This window comes from Actinia tenebrosa, unplaced genomic scaffold (genome assembly GCF_029948245.1).
Source record: "Actinia tenebrosa isolate PJP-AT-01 unplaced genomic scaffold, QUT_ActTen_1.0 PGA_scaffold5__44_contigs__length_20552954, whole genome shotgun sequence".
NCBI classification, from domain to species: domain Eukaryota; kingdom Metazoa; phylum Cnidaria; class Anthozoa; order Actiniaria; family Actiniidae; genus Actinia; species Actinia tenebrosa.
Genome location: NW_028292582.1, coordinates 3,275,008 through 3,301,120, shown reverse-complemented (window position 1 = coordinate 3,301,120; position 26,113 = coordinate 3,275,008). Strand labels below are relative to the sequence as shown.

Genomic DNA, 26,113 nt, shown 5'->3' with positions numbered 1-26,113 from the left:
TCGTGAGAGGTGATCTGCCACGTACATTTGTTGTCCTGGCTTGTAAGTTACGTTCAGGTTGTATCGCTGTAGGCGTAATATCATCCTCTGTAGCCTGCTGGGTGCTGCTAACAAGGATTTCTCGAAGATCGCTTGCAAAGGTTTGTGGTCTGATTCTACTGTTATCAGCTCTCTCCGTGTGATGTACTGGCTGAACTTTGCACAAGCGAAGACGATTGCAAGACATTCTTTTTCGATTTGTGCGTAGCGTTGCTCAACTGGTGTGAGAGTTCGGGATGCAAACGCTACTGGTTGGCCGTTTTGAAGCAAGGTTGCTCCGAGGCCTTTCTCACTAGCATCACATTGGATAGTGACTTCTTCGCTCATGTCATAGTACTTGAGTACTGGATGCGCAATCACGAGTTGTTTAACTTCTGAGAAGGCTTTGTCGTGCTGGCGTGACCACACAAATCTTGCATTCTTTGTGGTTAGTTCACGAAGAGGCAGTGCGACTTCTGATAGTCGAGGGAGAAACTTGGAGAGATAATTTACAAAGCCTAGTAGGCTGAGTGTCTCTTGCTTGTTGGTAGGCTTTGGCATTTCGGTCACTGCTTTGACCTTATCTGGATCTGGCTTGAGTTCGGTGAATGACAAGATGTGTCCCATGAACTTCACTTCTTTTCTCCGCATGATGAGCTTCTTGCTGTTCAGCTTTAAGTTGATCTGTCTTGCTCTCTTGAGCAGACGTAGCAGATTTTCGTCATGGTTTTTGTTGGCTTCTGCTAATGTGTCACCGTAACCGACCACTAACATATCGTCGCGGAGCACTTCCACGCCTTCTAGGTCTCCCAGTCGCTCGTGTAGGGTGCTTTCGAATTCCTCTGGGGCTGAGCTGACGCCAAAAGGCATGCGTAGATATCTGTAACGGCCAAATGGGGTCCAAAAGGTTGTAAGCTTACTGCTAGCTTCGTCCAAACCGATTTGGTAGAACCCATCCTTTGCGTCTAACGTTGTGAAGACTTTGGCCTTGCCGAGTCTGGGTAGCATCTCGTCCATCGTAGGCATTTGGTATTTGGGTCGTTTGATCGCTTTGTTTAGATCTTTGGGATCCAAACAGATTCGTATCTTTCCAGGTTTGGCTACAACGACCATGCTGCTGATCCATTCGGTGGGTTCTGTCTCTTTGACGATGATTTTCCTTTTCTCGAGTTCAGCTAACTTTGTTTTGACTTCCTGGCGAAGCGTAACTGCGATTCTTCTAGGCGCGTGTTGAACTGGCGTGACATCTGGGTCAACTGCGATTGTAGCGTTACCAATGTTTCCCAATCCTTCGAAGACGTCTCGAAAATCTTTTAAGATACTTTCTTTAGTTAGGGGCAGAGTTCCGGTTTCTTGAACCGCGTGGACTTGATGATCGATGTTTAACTTGATTAGATCTAATTGTTGGCATGTCTCGGCTGATAAAATTGGTTTGTGGTTTCCGTTGACAACCTGAAATTTGAAGCAATGTTTTTCGTTGACCTTAAGTGTCACTTCACCTAATGTTTCCATGACTGATCCATCAAACAATCGTAGTTTGACATTGCTTTGCTTGAGCGTCGGATTACCGTCTTGGTTGATGATTGCTACATCCTTGTGGCTGATTACGTTACAGGTCGCTCCTGTGTCTAGTTGGCAGTCCAAATCCGTTTTATAACTGGAATTGGTGTTCATAAACTCAAGCTTTGCAAAAAGCTGCTTGCCCTTCGTTTTCACCGAACCAACTTCTTCAATCTTCAACGTGAATTCGTCGGATGAGTATTCTCCTTCTTCTGATTCTCCTGATTCAGCTGTCATCGCTTTGACATTGCTTGACCTCGATTTACACACAGACGCGAAATGGTTTTGTTTCTTGCACGTTTTGCATTCACGGCCATAGGCGGGGCAGTCTTCTAACTTGTGTTTCTGAGAACCACCACAGCGGTAGCACTTGCAACTGCTCGTTCGTCGACTTGTAGTTCGTTTACTGTCCTCGCTTGGCGTTCTGTGGGAACGTCTGTTGTTGTACTTGTCACTTGGCTTGCTTGGAGATTTAGGCTTCCGTTCTCGTATTTCATTGATTTCTTCGTTGTTTGTCTTATCCACTAGACTCATGGCTTTTAACTGACTGCTAGCTAATTCACTTGAGCGGCAAATGTTGAGGGCTTTGTTGAGATCTAGACTGTCCTCTTTTAAAAGACGTAGTTTTGTTGCGTGTTCTCGTATACCAAGAACGAGTCGATCCCTGATAAGCTCTTCCGTTAACGGACCAAACTGACATGATGAAGCGCATTTTCTAAGGCGATTTACGTAGCCATCTACGGTTTCTTCTGGGCCTTGAGTACAGCTGTTGAACAGATATCGTTCGTACACCACGTTGCGCTTTGGTTTGAAGTAGGCTTCTAGCGCGTTTAAGCATGTGTTTACGTCGTTCTTTTCTTCGTCACTTAACTTGAGATTAAGGAATATTCGCAGACATTCCTTCCCCATTACAGAGCGAAACGTTGCTAGTCGTATCTTTGGGTCTTGCTGGTACAGTCCGGTTGCGACTTCGTAGTCCTCCCACTGTTGTTTAAAGAAGTCCCAATTGTTTACTTGATCTCCTTTGGTATTCATCGGCGTTGGTACCGGAAAATGCGACGTGAATATTGGTCCTCGTGGACCGCTGCTGGTCGAAGCTTCCTCCTTACTTGACATATTACTTCTTCAATGCCTCGGCAGTAGGAACTTGACGGTTTTTTCAGCTACTTTGGAAGCGTTATTTCCAATTTATTTCTGACACCATGTTTCAAGACGTGTTCGTGTTGGTGGGGAAATAGTTATGCGTCTTTAATCAAACAATCACTTCTCTAAGTATCTAATTACAACTGCGTAAGCTAATATTGTAACAGTTACATTCCATTCTCAAACGCCATCAATAATTCATAATCTCAGCAACCAATGGGCACTTTTCGGATCACGTGGATGGGTTTTGAAACCTAATGAAAAACCATTTTCATCACTAGTGTTTGAAAATATATCTTAATCTACATATTTGAGGTTGGTGTCTCAAAATAGGTAGAAGGATTTCTCATCCACTTTCCACCTATTTGCTTCATTTCCGTATCTCTTTCCCCTCCCTTACTAAATTTTTATACTTCTATCTACTTAGGTAATTACCATTTTCTTTTCTTTTTACTTTGGACTTACCATGTCTCGAACCTGGGATCCATGGCGTGATAGTCTAGTTCCTTACCAACTATGCTCAACGAGGAGTTTGTTGACAAAGTTGGGTTGGATCTATATTTTATTGATGTTTTTCCCATACGACTGCTCTACGTATATTAAATAACACAATAAAAACAAGCAAACTGCTTTTCCTGCATAATAAAATATAAACTCATTAGGCTACAACTGAACCCAAACTACTAATGTTCAATGACGGATAAATAGCAAGTTCATACAACAAAGTCATAAACGTTACTTCATGACGAAGTCTTCAAATTTCGTAGGCATCCGCCTTGTACGAACTAGTCTGGAAGGTGGTTCCGGCTGAACCACAGAGGTTGTCCCTTCCAAATCTTTCTTGTCCTGCGCATCACTCATCATCTCTTCTGTTAACCCTTCATCGTCTTCGTCAGACTTCGGATTGCGTAGCCCACAACTCTGTACTCACCATCATGTTCTTGACTCAATATAGCCCCGAGACCGACAGCGATGACTCTGGTCTTTGCATTCATGCCAAAATATGCAAGCGTTTCCGTTTGGCCCAGTCTGGTCTTCAGCTCCTCAAAGGCTCTTTTCTGGTTTTTTTTTGCCAAACACAAATGGCACGCCTTTCTTTGTGAGTTCCCGCAGTGGCCTTATTATTGTTGCATAATCAGGAATGAACCGCGCGTTGTGGTTCACTAGTCCGAGGAAGCTCCTCACTTCTGATGCGTTCTCTGGCTCTCTAGAATGGACTACGGCTTTCACCTTTTCTTCAGTTGGACCAATTCCTCTATTTGACAACATGAATCCCATGAACTCTAGCTGCGACATATGTAGCTTGCATTTGTCCTTATTTAACGTCAAATTCTTTTCTTTCACACACTACCATCAACACCCTACAAACAAACACGTGCACCCTAAGGAAGCCATAATCATAAACCCCAGACATCCATCCAGCTACTACCTGCACCCTACCATCAACACCCTATACTAACACACACTTGCACCCTACTGGTGTCATAATCATAAACCCCCGACGTCCATCCAGCTATCTACCCACACCCTACCATCAACTCCCTACTAACACACACGTACACCCTACCGTCGCCATCATCGTAAACCCCAGACATCCATCCAGCTACTACCTACAACCTCCATCAACACCCTACTAACACACACGTACAAGTTACCGGTTCCCTTCATCATAAACCCCTGCGACATTCATCCAGCTATCTACCCACACCCTGCCTTCAACACCCTACTAACACACACGTGCACCCTACCGGTGCCATAAATATAAACCCCCGACACCCATCCAGCTACCTACCGAGACCCTACTAACACCAAGTGCACGTTACCGGTTCCCATCATCATAAACCCCTGCGACATCCATCCAGCTACTACCTACAACCTACCATCAACACCCTACTAACACACACGTACACGTTACCGGTTTCCTTCACCATAAACCCTGCGACATCCATCCAGCTATCTACCCGCACCCTGCAGTAGCACTATACATACCCTTAAAAATGGTATTCCAAACTGTCAACTGTAAATTTGTCTGGCTTTGCCAAAAACCAATAATAAAAGAAATACAAAATGCGTGTTGAAACTACGACATTTAAGGCTTTAAACATTTTTTATCGGGGAGGGGTAGTGAGATTCGTTTAAAAGAAAATTAAACACCCCTCACCCTCCCCAGTAAAAAAAAGCCCTGAATCGAATCGAAATATGCATGGCGACCAAATTTATTAAATATTGCTCTGGTCTGTTGACTGCCTCGTGTTCACATGGATATACACAAACACGTTTTTACAGGTAAGAAAGGCTAGTTAGACCAAAACAGTAGGTATTCAAATTTTTTGGATATTTTCTACAAGTATTTTTTAACATTAATATAGAGAATATTACATGGCCGTACGGAGATCATGTAATATGTTCACATGTAAAGATATATTATTTTTAAGTAATAGAGTGCATACCATATACCAGAGAAAAAGTTGTAAAGGAAATGTAGGGGAGTTATCATGACGATACTACAATTAAATGTTATAACAATTTACTTTGAAACTTTGTACAGTCGTTGCTTGTACCTCTTTCAAACTTAGTTTTGAGACTTGCCACCCCCGATATGGACCATATCAAGCTAGGTAATCCCCAAAAATCTCCAGCCTTCCAATTATTTAGGTAGAGAATAGCAGATTTCGATAAAACCCTATATACGGCATACCTACCCTATAAACAGGTAGTTAGCATACATATCCTATAAACGGGTAGGTAGCAGACTCCGTGGAGTGCAGACGTGTTTTCTCGGCTCTCCAACTTAAAATTTTCTCTAAGTCTTTATCTTGCTTTAACTTTCATGTCAAGATGATTAACTGACTTTAACTTTAGTCTATGTATGACGAATTATAAACTTTAAAGAGAGTATATGTATCAAGCGAAAGAATGGCTGAGCGTAAAGCCGACATGAAAGAGGTTCTCAATGCCTTCTTGAAATCCGCCAAATTCAAGTCAATCATAAAAAATGTAGTCTCGAGGAGGCTGTTCAGAAAGCTACTGGTCCACTTCTGAGAAGAATTTCTATGTTAGAAACACAGCTTGCTGAGGCGAAATCTCATGCTAACGATAATGAACAATACGTCAGGAAATACAACCTGAGATTTGTAGGATTAAACGAGGAGGATGAGGACTGTCGAGAGAAAGTAATATCACTATGTAAAGATACTCTTGATATTGATGATATTGATGTTGAAGAAATTGATCGAGCCCATCGCGTCGGTCCTAAAAAACAGACAAGGCAAGGCCAATAATTGTAAAGTCTTACGACACGAAAATGATGATTTGTAAGAGGAAAGGTGCACTGAAAGGAACTCAAATATACATAAACGAAGACCTGACTAAAGAGAATGCTAAACATTTCAACTTTATACGAAAGAATTGTAATGCCACCGTGAAGTCAGTGTGGGTAACAGACGGAAAGATTCTAGTCAAGAAGAATAATGATGGAAAAACACTGCGCATACGTAAGTTTGACGATCTATACAAGTTTCAGCTATATTCAGTCCCTGAATTTTTTTTATTTTATTTTTATAACGCTGTTGACAGCGGAGTCTAAATAACGTCTAAATATCTCGTTATTATAGGCTATCACTACTTGTAAGTAATATTATTTCTCAATTGACACGTTTTTCTTTGTTATTCACCAGGCTTTATATTTGTTATAACCCTCATTATAAATGCGAGGTCAATATATAGTTATTAACCCGGTTAATAACTATATATAGACCGTTCGCATTTATAATGAGCAACATTTGATAGAAAACCTTCTCAATTGATAAATAAAATACTTAATTACCTCGAACGTCGGTAATAAGCCATATACATCCCGAGGGCCGCAGGCCCGAGGGATGTATATGGCTTATTGCCGACGTTCGAGGTAATTAACTCTTACTTATTAAGTTTTGAACTTTATATTCATATATATATGAATATATATATTCACTACTATCATTTTATAGTAATCTTTTCGCTATAGTATTATTTATTATTTGTACCATAATTGCTTTCGAGAGCCATCATTACTCGAAATTGATTGTCAGGTCAGGTTTTCGAACTTGCTACTGGTACCATGTAACCCAGTACTACCTGCCACATGGACGGGTCGTCGGCGTCTAGATCATCGGAAAGGTGTTTGTCCTTGTAAGTCAAACATTTTGAACCCACATTACCATTACCATTAAAATAGATAGCAACTGCAGTACTCCCTATTGTCAACACAAAATTGGTGCAGTTCTCAGCTATAAGTGATTCAAAGGCTCTTTGCAAAGAAGTACAGTACTGATATCCTTCTATGGCAGCCTCTTGATGTATAGTACCAGTGTAGCTTTCACTGTATTGAAGTTCATAGTCAGTGTCAAACACATTTACAAGGTTCGTGCTATATTTGCGTTACAAAATTCAATGACTTTTTAAGCACTTCTCAAGCACAAAAATTCGATTTTCGAGGACAGAGTTTTACAGTGCAGCTAATTCGGCCGGGGCCACTAGCTTAGATAAATAGACTATGAATTTACGCATTCTTACCAGAAGTACCCAGATATTCAGCTAGGCTATTTACGAAATATACGAAAACTCTTCAATCAATTTTAATCGTTATTTCAAAAGGAAAGTTAGAAATAGCATTAAGTTTGCATTAAATTCAAGGAGCATTCCAGGAGTTTTGGCGTTTTTCCCTATTTTCAAGAGCTTTTCAAGCGCCCTTAAAACGTGTTTTCAATTCAAGGACTTTTCAAGGATTTCAAGGAGTAGCACGAACCCTGCATTTAGCATTGGTGGTAGTTATGACTGCATTAAAAATGACTGTCTGGCTAATTGAGATAAACTTGAATACAACTAATTTCCAATATCCATAATTAACATGAGGCAAGAGAATCAGTGTTAGGTACGAACTTCATATTCTCTTGCATGAGGTCAGTGGTAGAATTACTCCTTGCTTGTTATTGTAAATCAAAGAGCACAAACTCATTGCAACACACAGTGGTTTCCGAATTTTGTCCAAATACTAGTTCATTACCTTGGCTATAAGGTACTGTTATTGTTTTGCTAGGGTCAATGTACATTGGAGCAGGACCAGGGTTCTTCTCTATGTCTGTACTCAGTTTAAATTTACAATAATTTGGCATATGGATCTTAGTCTTGTAGAGACACATCAAACTATTACAAGTAAACAATGATAAATACCGACTAGCTCTATGATATTTCGACTTCATTATCCCTTTATAAACCCCGTTAGAGCAATTAAACAAAAGCTTCTTTTTATGTTGTGTGACTTTATTTAAGCTTATTCTCTTAGTATTAAGCTTACATTCATTTTTTGTAAGTTTTCTAACCTTCACATAACAATATAATGAAGCTTGGAGGACTTCGGTATACTTGGACGAATACGTTTGAAGATAAACTCTTTCAGCTTTTCTTTTCTTAGAAAACGGTGCTAAACTTTGTATCGAAGGAAGCCATTTTGTTTACTTCGTGTGTAATGCGAGAGTATTTCACTGGTAATTAGTCCTTTTGAACATGCGCTTTGAGATGAACATCTCGGGGCCCACGCGGATCAAGTAACATCGAAATTTGAGTCCGGCTAGCGATTAAAATTGGTTCGAATTCGCTTGCGCTTGTTTCTTGTCCGATTAAGTATTGCCTCACCGCCTTCGATTAATAAAAAAAAATTGCCTGAGTAATTGCAGTAAAATTAAAAACTTTGCCGGACCTTTCGACTTCCCATCAAGTTCTTGAAGCTCTTGGTTTGAGAAGGACAGACGCGAAGGGTTTCCAATACCATAAACCACTCCATGACCTTCGAACTTTATTCTTCGAAACTTATTGCGTCTGAATATATACTTTTATTGTTATTATACCTTTCAGGCTCTTTTCTCTAATGCATATTTCTGTTACATTCATTGATAAGCTAAATAACATATGCTTTCTATAACTGCTGTATAAAATGCTACTATATATTATTAAAACACTCGAAGAAAGTCTGTTGATAAGTAAGTAGATTGCTGTTTGTCAAATTTATGGTGTGGTTTCGTGTTTCACTGTCGAAATACGCATGCGTTCAGAACGTTGCTATGGATGATGTCATTTGTTTGGGACGCGTTACGGGATTCGGATGAAGCGATGCGTGGGCGATATAAAACCGAAGTTTTCCTATAGTTTTTGTTGCTCAATCGACTTGATATCGTGAGTCATGACGTAGTTCAATGTCAGAAACAATATGGCGGCGAATTCTTTCGTTTGAATCCAAAATTGAAGAATTATAGCGACTTTATCGCATTAAAGCACCACTCTCCCTCACGCGTTCTTCAATAAACTCTTTTATATTTATCATACTATCCTTAAATTTGGAGCAAATCTTAAATAGACCTTAAAGATTAAAAATTAGGCAGCCCGGAGCAAAGACATATTTTGATAAAATGTTACGACCGAAAACCGTGTCACGGTAGTTTAAACTCGCCAAAAAAATATTTTGCTCCGGGCTGCCTAATTTTTTTTCTTTATACAATTTATTTTCATAGCTCAAGTTTTATTTTCTTCATAACATTTTCTAGAGAGAGATATTAATAAATTGCTGAAAAAGAGCCTTGGGTTGCCTGCGTTGTTTTGACACCTTAGGTGTGAAATTTCACACTTTTGACATGCAATTTGGAAAGGAAATTTTATGTATATATTTATTGCGGAGTACTATTTTAGGTGTATTGGATACAGTGTAAATAAATTTTGTAGAAATGATAGCCACTTAACCCAGTTCTCATAGTAAAGCGTTTGACAGAGTTTGGCACGAAAGTCTAATTTTCAAACTCCAAAGCATAGGCACTAGAGACCCGTTATTGAGTTGGTTCCGCTGTTATCTCTCAAATAGACAGCAGTGTGTTGTGATTGAAGGACAATGTTCTAACTGGTCCAATATATATACACAGGAGTACCACAAGGGTCTATACTGGGACCTTTGCTGTTTTTGATTTATATAAATGATGTCTGTGTGGATGTACAATCGCAGTGCTTTCTCTATGCTGATGATACTTCACTGTTAGATATTGTGGACAACCCTCTACGATCGTCATGTAAGCTAAACAATGTTCTGAAGGTTATAAGTCAGTGGTGTGATAAGTGGTCAATGAAAATGAATATGACTAAATGTGAATCGATGACGTTCACAGTAAAGCGTAGCAAAATAGCACACCCAATACTTTGTTTCAATGATGTCCCTATTCGCGAAGTTAGCTCTCATACACATCTTGGTTTAACTCTGTCAGACAACCTTTCTTGGAAAGAACACATCATGGCCATTCATGAAAAGGCTAGTAAAGCCCTAAACATCTTTAAGGGTCTCAAATATAAATTGAATCGTTCAACCTTAACTGTTCTGTATAAAAGCTCAATTCGTCCTTTGATGGAACATGGTGGCACTATCCTGGATGGTTGTAGTGAAGAAGATAGTAAGATCCTAGAAGATATACAATATGAATGTGCTCGGATAGTAACTGGTGCAATAAAGGGAACTATAGTAAAGTAAACCTGTTAAATGAACTATGTTGGGAAGATCTGAAAGTTAGAAGAAAAGTGCACAAACTAATTCTTTTTTTTATAAAATGGTGAACCATTTAACTCCACCATATCTCTTTAATTTGCTTCCTTTGAAAAAGAGTCAAAGGTCTCGGTACTACTCTTCCCAGTAGACCGAGGTAGTTGTGATTTTTTAATCGCCTTCGTAGCGTCTGTTATGTTTTCCGCAAGTACATTTCAAATCGACCACGTGATGCCAATGTTGTACCACGAGGACAAGTTTTTTACTACATGTGATTAAAACTTGACTGAATTTTGATCACGTGGTGTAAAAAACTTGTCCTCGAGGTACAACATTGGCATCACGTGGTCGATTTGAAATGTACTTGCGGATAACATAACAGACGCTACGAAGGCGATTAAAAAATCACAACTACCTCGGTCTACTGGGAAGAGTAGTATAATTTAAGGTTCAACGAGAACTTCTCATTAATTCAAACGAGAAGTGCCCGCTTTCGTTAAAAGACTTAACAAAAATATGATCCCGATTTCTAATCTTCATTTTGATGGGAAGTAAACACAGAACTCCGGTATGAAAGCAGGATTGTCATTGATTATTTTTCACTTCTGGAAAACTGCGAATGCGCAAAAAAATGGATTCATATCATACAGAAAAACGTGAGAAAATTGATTGGTTATTATTTATCATCAATAAGAGGACAGACAGATAAAGCTGACGTCAACGAGCGCGCGCTCTTTCCGTTGGTTGTTTTGATCGCTAAAAACTCGGCTACGCCTCGTGGATCCACGCTACTTTGACAATGTGATGACGCAATTTATATTGTCAAGAAGAGGACAGACACATAAAAATCTGATGTCAATTTGTTTTTTACAATAACAAAAACGATAAAAATAGAACAAACTTTAAAGATTCAAAAACGAACTTGAACTCCTTTATTTAACACAGGATAAAGTCCACTTAGCAATTTATTGAAAACTTATGATCACACTTCAAAAAGATGAAAATTAAAAACAGGGAATATCATAGAAATAGCAGTTACTAAATCATGTTGTATGCATTAATTAACTGGAAATATAAAAAATAAACAATTCACCAATTTCCATACATCGGTTTACTGCTCAAACACAAAGCATTCAGTCGAGGTTGCAAGGATCAAATTTGAGTATCCTTTTGAAAGTACCTTGTCGCCTTGCTTGAGCGCTTCGTGTTTGACCAGTGAACCGATGTATGGAAAATGGTGAATGACAATATACACGAACAAAATGAAAACCAGAATAGAAACAAAATTTTAAAAATTAGATCGCAGGATTATGAGATAAGGATTACGTCTTCAAACACGAGACATTGATGAGTAAAAACATATAAATATACAGTGATAATGACGACCGTCTTTGCACTAGTGTCCATTACAAACCTACTGACTCTCATTTATTTACTCTACTCGTCATCTCATCCGAAGCACACTATTAACGCTATTCCGTTCTCGCAATTTCTTTGTCTTCGTCGTTTGTGTAGTGATGATCTTGATGTTTTCTGTTTATTTAACACCAAGAGATCATTCACCTATCATAGCAAAATAAGCTTACTTACCCTTAAATTGATAGCCAAAATCATTGATCGACAGCCTTGGTTTGCTTGTTCCTAATAGTGCTGTCCCAAGAAAAAAGACTATATATTTATTAACTCATCTTGAGCATGCCCATTAAGATTTAAGTGACAAGAAGCTAGTTTGACTTGGTTTTTGAATACCGTTTGAATAAATCATGTAGTAGGCATTACAGCTCAAATATCTAAGATATTTCTAAGGAAACGTTCGTGGTACAGCAATGAAAATCTCATAGAACAAAGTTTGCGCAATATAATACTTACAGTTACCCATAGCCATTCTTTCCCTCTCTTTCGGACAAAAACGCAAGCGACTTCTGTAAAAATCGGCTGTACACGAGTCTTTGTACTCGTTGGGTTCCATCTGAGAAACCACAACTACTGGAAAATTTGCGATCAAAAATTCAAATTAATATTTCATGGACGATTAAAAAACTTTACACTACTTGAATATTACATACTAGACCTTGTACAATGAAATGATGATGTAAAGTATTACCTTTACGACTAAAAGAAGCAGGAATGTTAGACAAAACGAGGAAGAGAAAACCTTAGAAACAACCATGCAACTGTGAAGTAGTTTCGGGGAATTTCCCTGGTTTGTTTGGTTTCACATTCGATTCAGCATTTTGCCAAGGCGTTCCTCTCATTTGAAGAGTGAAAATGGAATGTAATTTAACACAGGCAACCCATAGATATTTGTTTTACTGATTTCATAGCCGTACTTCAACGTAATGTGTTTGATTGAATTAACTGAAACACAATGGGACCGGAAGTTATTTCGAGTTTAAGAGAGAGGTAAGGGATACCGTCACAGGTTTCGTAATCTCATCTGCTTGTAATTTGTTTATATTTTTCATTTTTTTAAACTATGATTTGATGTGAGGTAAATGCTAAATAAAATAAAATAAAATAAAACAAAATAAAAATAATGTAACGGCATGTCGTAGCATGTCCTTGTCGGCCAGGGCGTGCTGTCTATATGGTATATGTTTCACACTCATTAAAAAATCTTTCCATGGCACATTGGGCATTTTTTGACGTGTGGCAGTACTGGGACCCCAGTTTAATAGATAAAAGTGTGCGAGATAAATTGGAAATCCGGAAAATTAACATTTATTCAATTCAAAGCTTACAGTGTTTAAGGTGGCTGACCACTTTAGCAGAAAGTCGGGCAATCTTCTTTTTTTCCTTTTTTTGAAAGAATCACCTGTGTATTTATACTAAAATAATTATCCACCTCAGGCTCAGTGAATATCGAGAATAATTACCTCAACTTCGTTTCGGTTATTATTCGCCGATATACATATCAAACATTGCCGTGTCGTATTTCTCTGTGGCACTTCGCCTTCAGCGAATAATTGTTATATAGAACTTATTGTTTACTAGAGTGCAAACAATTAATCCTAAATAGTACAAAATAGTGCTAATTAAACAATAAAAAACAATGGAATTTGCATGGAATTATGCTATTTAGCATTCACTAAAATTTCACGGTTATATTGTTTGCACTCTATAGAGTGGTTTTCAAAAACCCGTCAAACAAAGTGTAATATATCTCAATTGAAAATAAATAAAAATGAGTGCTCACACTAAATCCTTGAAGCAAATACTAATTTTTAGCACTAAATAGTGATAATTAAACAATAGAAAACAAAGGATTCTGTATGAAATAGTACTAATTAGTACTATTTAATGTTCACGGTCTTAGTGCGGTGCACTCTACTAAATTAAATACTTAAATGAGCTTTCAGCTCATTTTTTAATTGCAGAAAAATTGTCGGCCTCAACTACTTTCTTAGTTAGGTTATTCCAAGATTGGATGATTCTTATGAAAAATGAATTTTTATAACAATTAACTTTTGCTTGCATAACTGATAAAGTTTAAAAGAGTGATTTGCTGTAGTGGATTTAAAGACCCATTGCCACTTACCGTGATGCATCACGATTTGTTTACATTTTGAATCGTGTCACCACTGAAAAAACAATTCCAACCTTTTGAATAAACTCTTAGATAGTCCCTAAGGCCGTAAAAGAATGTAAAAGAATCATTATTGTGCCTTAATGCTATGTCGGAAAAGGATTTAATATGAAGTTATTATTCAATATATGAATCTTTGAATTTCATGGACCACGAAATTCATTTGTGACCGCGGTGCATCACGGTAAGTGGCAATGGGTCTTTAAGCTTCAAAGTTATCGTGAAACTTGAGGTGAATGTGACCAAAGACGATCTTATAGCACTCTATTAAAGATAAATATTCCCTCCTAAGAGATAATTTGGTGCACCCCAATTGCTTACACATGTCTTCGTAGGACTTTTCCCCTTTTCTTTGACGAAGCGCTAATCTAGAAGCTCTGTGTTGCACTTTTTCTAAAGCGTGTATATTTTTGACGAGATATGGGGACCAGACTGGTACCGCATATTCTAAATTAGGCCTAATAAGAGAAAATGTCAGTGTTAGCAGTCCGTCCTACTGGAAGTTTGATAGTTCTAAGAAGAATGAATGGAGCAACACGACAACACTGTTCAAATTTCAATATTGTTTAAATTTCATTCCTGGCCAAAAAAATACTTTTTTAGTCAAAGTATTTCTTGGTTCTGGCACTTGCTTACTCCCCAGACTTCCTTTAGAATTCACTTCTTTATTCACTCGAATCAGCATGTCCGTCACATCCTCCACACCAGCATATTCTCTGAAAACCTCTATCAAGCTTCTAATAAACCAGCTCCCTTCCTCTTCATGACGATAAGAGCAGTACCCCTCAACGGTGGAGAATGCAGTGAGTATATCCGCATTTTCTGCCGTAGTTTCCCTACCACAATTCTCGACAGCAGTGTAGGCTTTTGGCTCTGGCGAGGGTTGAGGTTTTACAGACAATTTGGACCCACTTTCCTTGACTACTGTTCCAGGATCTTCGAGTTCTCCTCGACAGGTGTTGATAAAAAAAAGCTTGGGTTTTCCGCAAAGTGTCTCGCAGTTTTTGTTATTAAACATTTCACGGATGCTTTGGGTTTTGATCTTTCCTCCGTCGCAGGCTACGAAATAGTCTTCATCCCCGTGACTCATGATGCAGACAATTAAGCAGTCGTAGGCTCCGAAATGGTACTTGGTAATGTCTTGGAATTCACTCACACTCGACGAAAAAATGGATTTGTCATGTAGGCAAACATATAGACAAATATATGGGCAAATATCATATTTGACTAATAGTAGACAATATTTGCCCAATGACTGTATATGATATGTACCTACACATTTATCCCATGGGCACAGATGGCAAAGTCCGTATGGCCCAGTAAAATCCCAAACGGCAAATATATAGCAGATATCATATCATCCATACATTTACCCGGTAGTAAATGTGAATGCTCATTTGATATGTGCACGTATTTGCCCAGCCCGTATATGTGTTTTATGCCTTACGTATACCCTGTGTTTCCCCAGGCCGTATATGTGATTCATGCCTTACATATACCCTGTATTTTCCCAGGTCGTATATGTGATTTATGCCTTACATATACCCTGTATTTTCCCAGGCCGTATATGTGATTCATGTTTTACATATACCCTGTATTTTCCCAGGCCGTATATGTGATTCATGCCTTACATATACCCTGTATCTTCCCAGGCCGTATATGTGATTTATGCCTTACATATACCCTGTCTTTGCCCAGGCCGTATATGTGATTTATGCCTTACATATACCCTGTCTTTGCCCAGGCCGTATATGTGATTTATGCCTTACATATACCCTGTCTTTGCCCAGGCCGTATATGTGATTTATGCCTTACATATAGGTTACCCTGTGTTTCCCCAGGCCGTATATGTGATTTATGCCTTACATATATCCTGTATTTTCCCAGGCCGTATATGTGATTTATGCCTTACATATACCCTGTGTTTGCCCAGGCCGTATATGTGATTTATGCCTTACATATACCCTGTATTTGCCCAGGCCGTATATGTGATTAGTGCCTTACATATACCCTGTATTTTCCAAGGTCGTATATGTGATTCATGCCTTACATATACCCTGTATTTTCCCAGGCCGTATATGTGATTAATGCCTTACATATACCCTGTATTTTTCCAGGCCGTATATGTGATTTATGCCTTACATATACCATGCGATATGCTCTGACCGTATATGTGACTAATGCCCCCTTAATGCCTTAGATGTACCAGCGCGTCTTAGCCATATTTGCTCAGTTGAATTATGCTCATCATATTTGCTAAATTTAACTATGTTATCAGTCTTCAGCTATTGTCACTTATGGCAGGCCAAAAAAAATAGAAACGATATATGCCGTGACAACCACCTCATACTTTAAACATAGCTAACCTATGTTAAGAAGCAGGAAAAAAGACATAAATCATACTGAAACATTTTTATTGTGAATTTCCTTTTCTTGACGACTGATTAACTATGAACAATTTGTTAACTACAACTAATTGAAAATGCTAGTTCTGTAAATTAATTATAGGTGTTTGATTCATCTTGTGACAGAATTTGTGAAAGAAGATCATAATATATTTAGTTGTCAATCGATCTGTGGCTTATGTACGATTCTTTTTAGATATTCTGTAGTAGTACACTTCATTTATAACTGCAAAAATTTAATTAAGGACACCGAACGTGGTTGGGTTTCTACGAGTTTTATGAATTAAATCTTGTGTCACTGTTCCTCCGTTCCTTTGGCCTGATTTCTAGGGTTTTCGTTCTTCTTTCGATTATTTGAACATTATACTTGTTTACTTGAAGAAATCCAAAGGTCAATAGGCTTAAATAGCCGCTGCTATACCGTTTGACCTTTGGATTTCTTCAAGTAAACGAGTATAACGTTCAAGTAATCGAAAGAAGAACGAAAACCCTAGAAATCAGGCCAAAGGAACGGAGGAACAGTGACACAAGATTTAATTCATAAAACTCGTAGAAACCCCAACCACGTTCGGTGTCCCAGTGCCCTTGATTTGATAAAAACCTTTAGGCTCTCAATGCCCATTCGGGACCTCCAGATGGCCTTGGGCGTCTTGACGGCTCTCCGATTTTCCGCTTCAAAAGCATGGTGAGACTGCGCTCTGACAGCCTCCTTTTTGCTTTTCGGTCCATGCTTTCCATGAACTGGTTAGCTAGGGGGCTTCTCCATGGCAGAGGGTGTTTTATTAAAACTTTACTCTGCTTAGTAGGGCCCCCTTCGTTATCAGAGCCACTGTCCGCTGTATCGTCATCAGCCTGGTCATCCGCCTCTGACATCGACTCCTCTGATGACATATACTCCAGTTTCATAATTGCCTTGACTTTCTCTTTGTCCCCTGGTGATAGCGAGGTTGACAAGTCCGCTGCCTTGGATCTGGATTTTAGGAGCTAAAAGAAAAAAGAAAAAAAAACACCGTCAGTCAAAGTTTCTTATTAAACAAAGTCATAATCGTTGCAAATTCAGTTTACTCACATTTTGTTTTCTTTGTGTTTTCCGCTGCATCTTTTGATGCCTTCCAAGGGCCCCTGAACGCTCTCTTTTGTTTCTCTTTCTCCTCGTCAGAAATTGACTTTTAAGGGCAGCTGAAATTATATCAAGTACCCATATATTAAAACTTGAGACAAAATTTGTTAGAAATGTTGGCATTTGGCCGACAATTACTCCTTTAGCATCCATTTGTTTTTGCTTTGTTTTGTTTTGTTTCGTTTTTTTGTTTTGTTTTTTTTGTTTGTTTTTTTCCCATGTTATTTTATTTCAAACTGCTTCCCCTCCCTTCGGCATTTGAATATTTCTAAAAGGATTTCGTTACCCCCCCCCCCCCCCCCCCCCCCCCCCCCCGACCACCACCACCACCCTTTGTCCTCACCCCTCCCCCCCGGGTTAACTTTGATAGGTGCATAAGGCCTTTCGCACTTCGTAATATAAAATACATAAATACCTTCTAACTCGACGGCAGAGACATCCTTATGAACATTCAGAACTCTATCCCTTATCGCGTTATTAATCTGTTCGTTGACGTCATCTCTGAAACTAATTAGGAAATACCATATTTGAGTGGTAAGTGGAAACTTAATATGGAAAGTAACTATGGATGATTCAGACAATATCATTTTTATTAAATTTTCATACTTACGCTTTAGTAAAATCCCATATAAGAGGGTTTTCTTCCCTGTCCCGTAATTTCTTTGCTACCAAGCGTACTTCAGACTGTAATAACATAATATAATTCATTAAAATCATAAGATGTACCTTAAGTTATTCTTAGACATAGTAATAATGTTTTCATTATTTTTATGGCTGTGATTGTATAATATTGGGGAAAAAATCGAAATCAAATCAATTCCTTTACAAAAAAGGAAATTATCATTATCATTCAGTGTCTTGTTATTGGAAATCAATAGTAAAGTTTGGTAGCATTAACCACTACCATGGCGGGTTTCCCGCCAATTTTAGCATTGCATAAATTATACCGCTACATAATTATACCAACTACTCTTCGCGCCAAGAATTCCCAGTAAAATTATCAATAAAAATAGCTTGCTTTTTTAAATATTGCCACTTTACTTACTGCAACAGCCTTTGAGACAGTAATCTTGGTCTTGCTGTTGTCCTTATTCTGCTGGCTTTCTTTTAAGGCCACTAGTATTTGGCGGTTTTGTTCTTGCAGTTCTTTAAACTGTTTTACAATCGTTTAGAAATTTGAAGAAATTTCTTCTTTTTCGCTGTCGGGGTCAACGTTCTCATTCTCGCTTGTTGCTTGCAATAGGCGATTTCTGTGTTCTCTTAGCACATCCTCGTTACCACCAGGGACAGAGGGAATAAGTATATTAAGCCTTTGAGAATTGGCGCCATTTTCAGTATGTCTACTCGTACTGCTTGTACTGGTAGTTGCAGTAACAGAATGGATTGGCATTGGGCGTCCTGGTAAAGGTGTAGATGTTCTTCCCATTTTTTGATCGCGACGAATGAACGCAATTTATAAGCAAAGATATAGAATGTGCGGGAAACTAGATGACCGACAGAGTTTGTTACCTGTTTGTGACCAAAAGGCGAATGAACGAATAAGTACATCCACTGAACAAATCTACCCCCTATCTATCACGGCGTATCACGTGACTTGTGATGACATATACGTTCATATAATGAAGTCTAATAATAAAAAAGGAATAACTGTCTTATAAAAATGCTGAAGTTGTATCCAGGATTCATGTTAAGTAATATATCTATTATCTTAAAGCTATTTGCTCCATTTTATAAAGTTATGAAATTTTTTCTAAAGCCTAGATTCACGAAATATCATTGCAATAAACTTGATTAGCTTCTAGCTCTAAAACCATCGTACCATTATCTGCCGCCAACAGTGACAGCTCTAAGGAAAAGGGTGCGGTAATAAAGATCCGGCGTGCTTTTGTCCAATGGCATGTGGTTGATGGACGTGGAACTTTATTACGCTGGAATATGGCTTTTAGCCATTCAAAATGCTTGGATTTTGAGTAATTATCCCAATGATACACACCGTCTTTTTAATTATATAGTTCTGGAAAACAAAATGTCTTCTGCGATGTCAAAGCGTTATCATTGCTTTCATTGTAACGAAGATCTACATTACAGAGTATTTTGCCGTCACAAAGAAGAATTTTATGATCCTTTAACAAATCAATGGCAATTACAGCGGAATGACGACGAAGACTCAAATAATAGTATTTTCACTCACGAGATTGACGGCCAGAACGACACTTCTTCTAATGACTACAGCGAGATAAACGTTTTGGACCAAACTGATCAAGACTCCTCTGATGTGCCAAATACAAACCAACCATCAAGTGACGAATTCTTACCAGCTACTTCACAAAAAGGTATTGATGTTATACGTTTATTTGATGATTAGATTATATAATCTTTAAATGTTAAAGTCAAACTGCATATAGATAAAAGACTGAATCTTTAACAAGCGGCTGATTTGCACATGATCTAGCTCCCCTATTGGATTTACTACCAAGCATTAGTGTTATTGAAGCGAGATTAAGTTAGAGGTACAAATGATTCTTTTCTATTTCTATCTTAGCCTCGTTTTCACCGTTACTTTTAAGAAGGGTGCATTATTAAGTAATCGGCTTATGGTTGCCATCAAAACCTCAGTGTTCATTCAGAAAGGTTCATTCAAAGAGTTTATAAAATCATAGCTAGAGATAACTCATTTAAAACGCCAAAAAGAATTAACTATGTTCAAATGGATATTGCTGTACATTTTCGTCTCCAAATCAATTCATGACTGTGGTCATCCTGAGATAGCATGGTATCCGGCAAAACATGTTTGTCAAGTTAGAGAAATACAATTATAAGTAATTTATTTAATATGTCTCTTGGGTTTTTTATTTTCGATTTATCATTTTTCTTTCACGAATTATAAATTGTTGTTTTGCTGACTTAGAAATTTATATTTTATTTTCAATGGAAATCATTTATTTTCAGAGCAAAATTTGGGTCAAAATTATGCATTTAGGGACCGGTCATTATTTAAGTTGGGGGCGGGGGAGGGGGGGGTGGAGGAGAAATTGTCAGTGACGCAAAAAAATTTCAAGGCCCCCCCTTTGAAGGCATCCAAGTTTATTGAAAACCTCCCATGGATTGTAGTAAAAAATTTAAAAATTTTCCCTAAAAGTCATCTTTAAATTTCAAGACCCCCCATTTTTCACTAGCAAAAATTTCAGGCCCCCCCCAATTTTTTCTCCCCCCCCCCCCCCAACTTAAATAATGACCGGTCCCTTAGCCCATGAGGTTTTTTTTACTGACATTTTTTTTCTAGTATTATAATGGTTTCAGACTTTATCTTATACTATGTTGCAGTTATACAATGCCGAATGAATAAAATACATCGTATTTGCTTATGTTTAAAGGAGACGGAATAAATAACTTTGAGGAAGAAGATCAAGTGTTTTGTGATGACAAGTCGGACAGTGAATCTGACCATGAAGAGATAAGAGGAAATGAAAGAAGGAGATTGGTTGAAACTTGGGATATTGATATCGAAGACCTAGAAAGAGATTTTGAACAATCTAGTGCAGAAATAAGCGTTGCCGTCGAAGCAAGTTCCCGAGTGACCCTTATTAACTGGATTGCCTTGTTTGTGTGCTTTTGGTCTGCATACTTTTCTGTACCAGACCGAGGCATTGATATTCTCCTCGCCTTTTTTAAAGCGATTTTTCAGGTTTTGTGTGAGCTTTCGCCAATCATTTTCGCAACCGCAGTATTGGTTTTCCCGAGCTCCTTCAAACTCTTGAAAAATTATCTTTCTTTTAAAGATAAGCATTCAAAGTATGTTGTTTGTCCGAAATGCGACACCCTATACCGTTTTCAAGACTGCATAACAACAAGATTCGGGCGTGTCATTGCTAAACCATGTTCTCACATTGCTTTTCCGAATCACCGTCAATTGTTTCGCCGCACACCTTGTGGAGCGGAATTGCTTAAGGAAATTCGTTTGAAAAATGGACAGACGAAATTGTACCCACGTAAAGTTTATTGTTATAAAAGCATCAGAGAGACTCTAACTCACTTTATTAAGCGACCAGACTTTGTACAAAAATGTGAGATTTGGAGAAATCGGAATGTACCGGATGATATTTTAGTTGATATTTACGATGGCCAAGTGTGGAAAGATTGGCAATATTTTAACAGCACTCCTTTCCTTGCCCAGCCTAATAATTATGCTTTTATGCTGAATGTTGACTGGTTTCAGCCTTTTAAGCACAGTGTCTATAGCGTTGGAGTCATATATATGGTCCTCCTAAATCTTCCGAGAAAAGAAAGGTACAAAGAGGAAAACGTAATAATAGTTGGGGTAATACCTGGTCCACACGAGCCCAAATTGAATATCAATACGTACTTACAACCACTTGTAGCCGAATTGAACTTATTGTGGCACGAAGGCATCCAAGTTCGGCCTCATGGGAGTAGAACAGCAAGATGTTTTCGAGCTGCCCTCCTTTGTATTGCTTGTGACATTCCTGCACTAAGAAAAGTTTGCGGTTTCTTAGGATGTACTGCTCACCGAGGGTGCTCAAAGTGCACAAGATTTTTCCCCGGAGATTTTAGTAGCATGAATTTTTCAGGTTTCGAAGATGACGATACACCAAGGACAAATGAAGAGCACCGAAGAGAGGCTCAGAAAATACTCAATGCAACAACCGCTGATGAACGAAACCAAATTGAAACTTCCACTGGAACAAGATATTCTGAACTCTTACAGTTGCTTTACTTCGATTGTACTCGTTACCATGTTGTTGATCCTATGCACAATTTGTTTTTAGGGACAGCAAAACATTTAATGAAAAATGTATGGCTAAATGCTGAAACGCCAATTGTTTCTAAAGAAAATTTGAATAAAATCCAGGAAAAGGTAGATGACGTCAAAGCACCATCATTTATTGGGCGTCTCCCGAAAAAGATATCAACATCGTTTGGAGGATTTACTGCTGATCAGTGGAAAACATGGACTCTCTTGTATTCTGTATTCTGCATTTGGAATATCGTTCCAACAGATGATTTGGAGCTGTGGAGGTTATTCGTATTGTCCTGCTTTCACCTTTGCTCTCCACTTATTACAACTGAAGAGCTACAAGAAGGACATGATTACCTAGTGGAATTTTGTAAATCGTTTGAAAAAAGATATGGAAAGGAACGTGTTACGCCAAACATGCATCTACACCTGCACCTCAAACAATGTATTTTAGATTACGGGCCTGTATATTCATTTTGGCTTTTCAGCTTCGAACGTTTCAATGGGATTTTAGGAGCGTTTCGAACTAACAATAGATCTGTTGAAATACAAATCATGAGAAAATTTCTCCAAAAGCATGAACTAAGAGATATCCCTTTACCAGAGAGATTTCGAGAAACTTTCCAACCAGTATTTCAACTTCTTCAGGAGGCACAACAAGTAGGAACACTTGGCGAAAGCATCCCATCAATACCATCAACACTTAATCTTTCAGTTGGTCAAGTACTACGTTGCTTAGAGTGGAGCAATATGAATGCATACTCATGTTTTTCACCTCGATCCATTGATGTTCTTGATGATGACTATACAGAATATCTCTTTAAAGCTTATGAAACAATTTTACCTCAACACTCGGTCATTGAATGTGTTACCGATACGTTTGAGAGAATTAGTACCATTGGATATTCGGGGACAAAGCTAGGGTCCTCTGACTCTAGACTGGAACGTTCTTCCTTCATTCTTGCAAGTTGGTGTGGCCAATATAGTGGCAGTATTGAGACCGATTCATTTGACTTGCGCCCCGGTGTTGTCAATTTCTTTCTTAAACAAACCATTATAATTGATGGCAAGCAGGAATCATTGTGTATGGCAAAGGTTCGATGGTATCAGCGACATCCAGAAAGACACAGGATTGGCAGACCACATGAAATTTGGTGCAGAAACTTGTTTGAAATGGAAGGGCCCTCTACATTCATACCCATACAAAGGATACACAGCCAGTTTGTTGCTGCTTACGATGTTATTGACAAAGAAAGAGTATTAATTGTTTGTCCTTTACAACGTAAATTGTACGGATGATGGAGATGACAGTAAAGTATCATCCAGGAAAAATATTCAAAGCTATCAAAAATAAACTGTTTGAACTGTGCATCAGTAACTAGATAGTCAAAATGAAAATTGAATGAATTGTTTGATGACTTTAAAATTAGATGAATTAAAATAATTATGAATGAAATTGCATATATTGCCAATAAAAAAGATGAATTCATATGTTTAGACTAAACAAAATTGATGCTTCAAATAATATTACAGATGTTAGCGGTTTGAAATGCAGCTCATGAGGTTAATGGGTTAATGAGTTTTCTTATTGTTACTGGAAAAAACGCATATACGACTTACGCATATTATAAATACATCGTCCGCGTATTTTCCTGTGTGTATCAACGCATATAACCTCTCCTTCATGACATCAAAGCAAAACAATGATTGAATTAATGTGGTCGCAACATTGATGTCATGCGTTAGGAGAAAAAATTGACACATATGACTGAGATGGACCTGCATGCACTCCCCCCTCGTAAGTCGTAAAAACAAGCCAACATCCATTATAATTCAGTTGAAAAATTATTGATTTGTTTTGAAAAGTTTTGATTGCAATGAATTGAAACGGAAACCTCACATCGGATATACTCAGTTTGGGGTATTGTATTTGCTCCCCAGGTAAATATGGGGCAAAGCCTAGTGCAAAGTTGATTTCATATGTGCCCTTCATTTGACAATAGGGCAAATATAGGGCAAAAACGGTTATCATATATCCCCACTGGGTAAATGCGTCTAAACTAAAGGCAAATATATAACATATTTACCCATGTGTTCAGATGTATGGCAAAGCAATGGCAAATTTATTAGAAATTTACCCCGACCTTTGCCTGCATAGGCAAATGTATGGGCAAATATAGAGCACCATATTTGCCCAACATTTGCCAAGTGGACATATGATGACCAAATCCATTATTTCGTCGAGTGTCAAGAGTTCTTCTTTAGTGAGGTCAACGAGCGTTTTGGTTCTAAAGTCAAGCTCTTCAAATTAATTTACAAGCCCCTGTTGATCCTTTTCTGAGCCTTTCCTGTTGTGAACTCTTGCTTTAGGTTGAAAGTTGTTCATGTTGACAATCACAGCAAGTCCTCTAGGGCTACTGGTCATCTTATAAACCGAATCTAGTTCATGCGGCTGATACTGGAGAGGTATCCTGGTCAACTGCGTAGGTTTGATGAAGCTGGATGCAGCTGCATGATAGATTGAATTAATAAAGATCAATAAGATTTTAATAAAGTTTTGAAACTGATTTCTTAGCACGCTGGCATATGTTAAATTCCATTTTTGCTATTGTTATTGTATTTGAACCAAGCTTTCGACTTTTACATTTTTTTACAAGTTTTTAAAAAGATTAATCATTCATGAAGACTACATAAAAGTTCATTTTAATGTCTGATTTATAAGACATTTAAATCTACTCGTCGGAAACTAAAATTTTTTCCTTCGCCTCGAAGTCACTACAATCTGACCAATCAGGAATCGCATGCTAAAAATAGCTCAGACTTGCGCGCGGGGCTAAAAATAGATCTTCAAAAAACTTTCATGGTTAGAGACCCATGTATGGCAGATGTGCTCTCTTACTTTATATTCTCTTGCCTCCGTATAATATAAGTACATTGAACACCGTAGAAAAAAGCTATGACTTGAATGATGTTTCGGACGTTAGTCCTTCGTCGGAAAATGTCCCCATAGATCAGTTATTGCTTACGTACGTACCACTTAGTTTTTCTTCGAAAAAATTGAAGACCGAATCTTTGGCAAGGTGAGACGTCATGGTATGTTCATTCGTCCCTGAAAAAGCAAGAGGAAAAACAGTAACGAAAAGCTCTCATCTTATTGTGAGCTTGTTTTTTTTTATGGTGCTTCCCAATCTCACGTGCGGAATCGTACAATTTGCCATCTCGACATATTTGGGTTTTGGTGGACGTCAATCAAAGTGTTTCCATAACATCTTTTAAAAACACAAAGTTTTGACAAAGGTACGTGTAGAAGTCCATCTAGAAGCGTCCATCTGGTATAAGGTGGCGTCTGATGTGTTTCAGTAGTCAGCTAATTTTAGACAGTACCGAACAACCAATCACATTCCTCGAAATTTCAGGCGCTGCGCTGATTGTTCGTTGTGAATATAGCCGGCAAAAGTAAAACAATACGAAAATTAACTATAACAATGGCGCTGGATATTACTTGTGATTTGGATAGTAAAATCTTTATATAAATATCCCTGGGTAAAAACATACCTGCTGACACTTGGTCACAGTCATCTTTACAGTCGATCTTCACCGGTGTGTCTAGTGGTTCTTCAGAACACACCCAATTTCTTGCATTCTAATGAAGCAAAACGTTTTGCATCAGTCGTAGCAAAAATGGCAACCAAGAGGCGCCAAAGATTAGTCAAAAGCAAATTCAAAACAATGGTTCAAAACATAGGCACCCAATTTCATTGATTTAAGTTTTGGGTACCAGAAAATAATCCTCCCCCCCCCTCGAATAGACGAAGCGTAATACGGCAGTGAAGTCTGGGGTTCTGAGGTTTCTAAAAATGATCCTATAGAACTTGTTCATACCAAATTTTGCAAAATGTTACTCGGAGTGGGAAAATATGCAACCAATTCTGCTTGTTATGCAGAACTAGGTCGACTCCGTCTGCATGTA

The 26,113-nt window shown here is 38.2% G+C and overlaps 3 protein-coding genes and 1 long non-coding RNA gene across 9 annotated transcripts in view; 1 reads left to right on the top strand and 3 right to left on the bottom strand.

Moving 5' to 3' along the window:
* The window catches only part of LOC116290712 (cotranscriptional regulator ARB2A homolog), a 42,845-nt gene extending 30,112 nt beyond the window's left edge, over nucleotides 1-12,733 (bottom strand). Inside the window, exon 1 of the mRNA XM_089038447.1 lies at nucleotides 12,381-12,733. Coding sequence (XP_088894573.1) covers nucleotides 12,381-12,446 — 66 coding nt within the window. The 5' untranslated portion in view covers nucleotides 12,447-12,733. The remainder of the gene's footprint in view (nucleotides 1-12,380) is intronic.
* The window catches only part of LOC116302238 (uncharacterized), a 130,455-nt gene that overhangs the window by 18,437 nt on the left and 85,905 nt on the right, over nucleotides 1-26,113 (bottom strand). For 3 of the 6 annotated variants that reach the window (XM_089038440.1, XM_089038441.1, XM_089038444.1), the window contains one exon: nucleotides 25,699-25,786. The exons of 2 other annotated variants lie outside the window; for them this stretch is intronic. In XM_089038440.1, the coding sequence (XP_088894566.1) occupies nucleotides 25,699-25,786 (88 nt within the window). Of the gene's footprint in view, nucleotides 1-14,885; nucleotides 15,018-24,393; nucleotides 24,652-25,177; nucleotides 25,253-25,698; nucleotides 25,787-26,113 lie in introns of those variants that run through there. One more of the 6 variants, XR_016121432.1, reaches the window with a different exon arrangement.
* On the top strand, nucleotides 5,659-8,010 carry LOC148906338 (uncharacterized). The gene is made up of 2 exons (XR_016121433.1): nucleotides 5,659-6,215; nucleotides 6,792-8,010. It is a non-coding gene; the product is annotated as an uncharacterized LOC148906338 (long non-coding RNA).
* On the bottom strand, nucleotides 16,643-17,444 carry LOC148906337 (uncharacterized). Its single transcript, XM_089037394.1, has 2 exons — nucleotides 17,337-17,444; nucleotides 16,643-17,251 (listed from the first exon to the last, which is right to left on the bottom strand). Exons 1-2 carry the CDS (start codon nucleotides 17,364-17,366, stop codon nucleotides 16,871-16,873), a joined length of 411 nt encoding a protein of 136 aa, XP_088893520.1. The 5' UTR covers nucleotides 17,367-17,444; the 3' UTR covers nucleotides 16,643-16,870.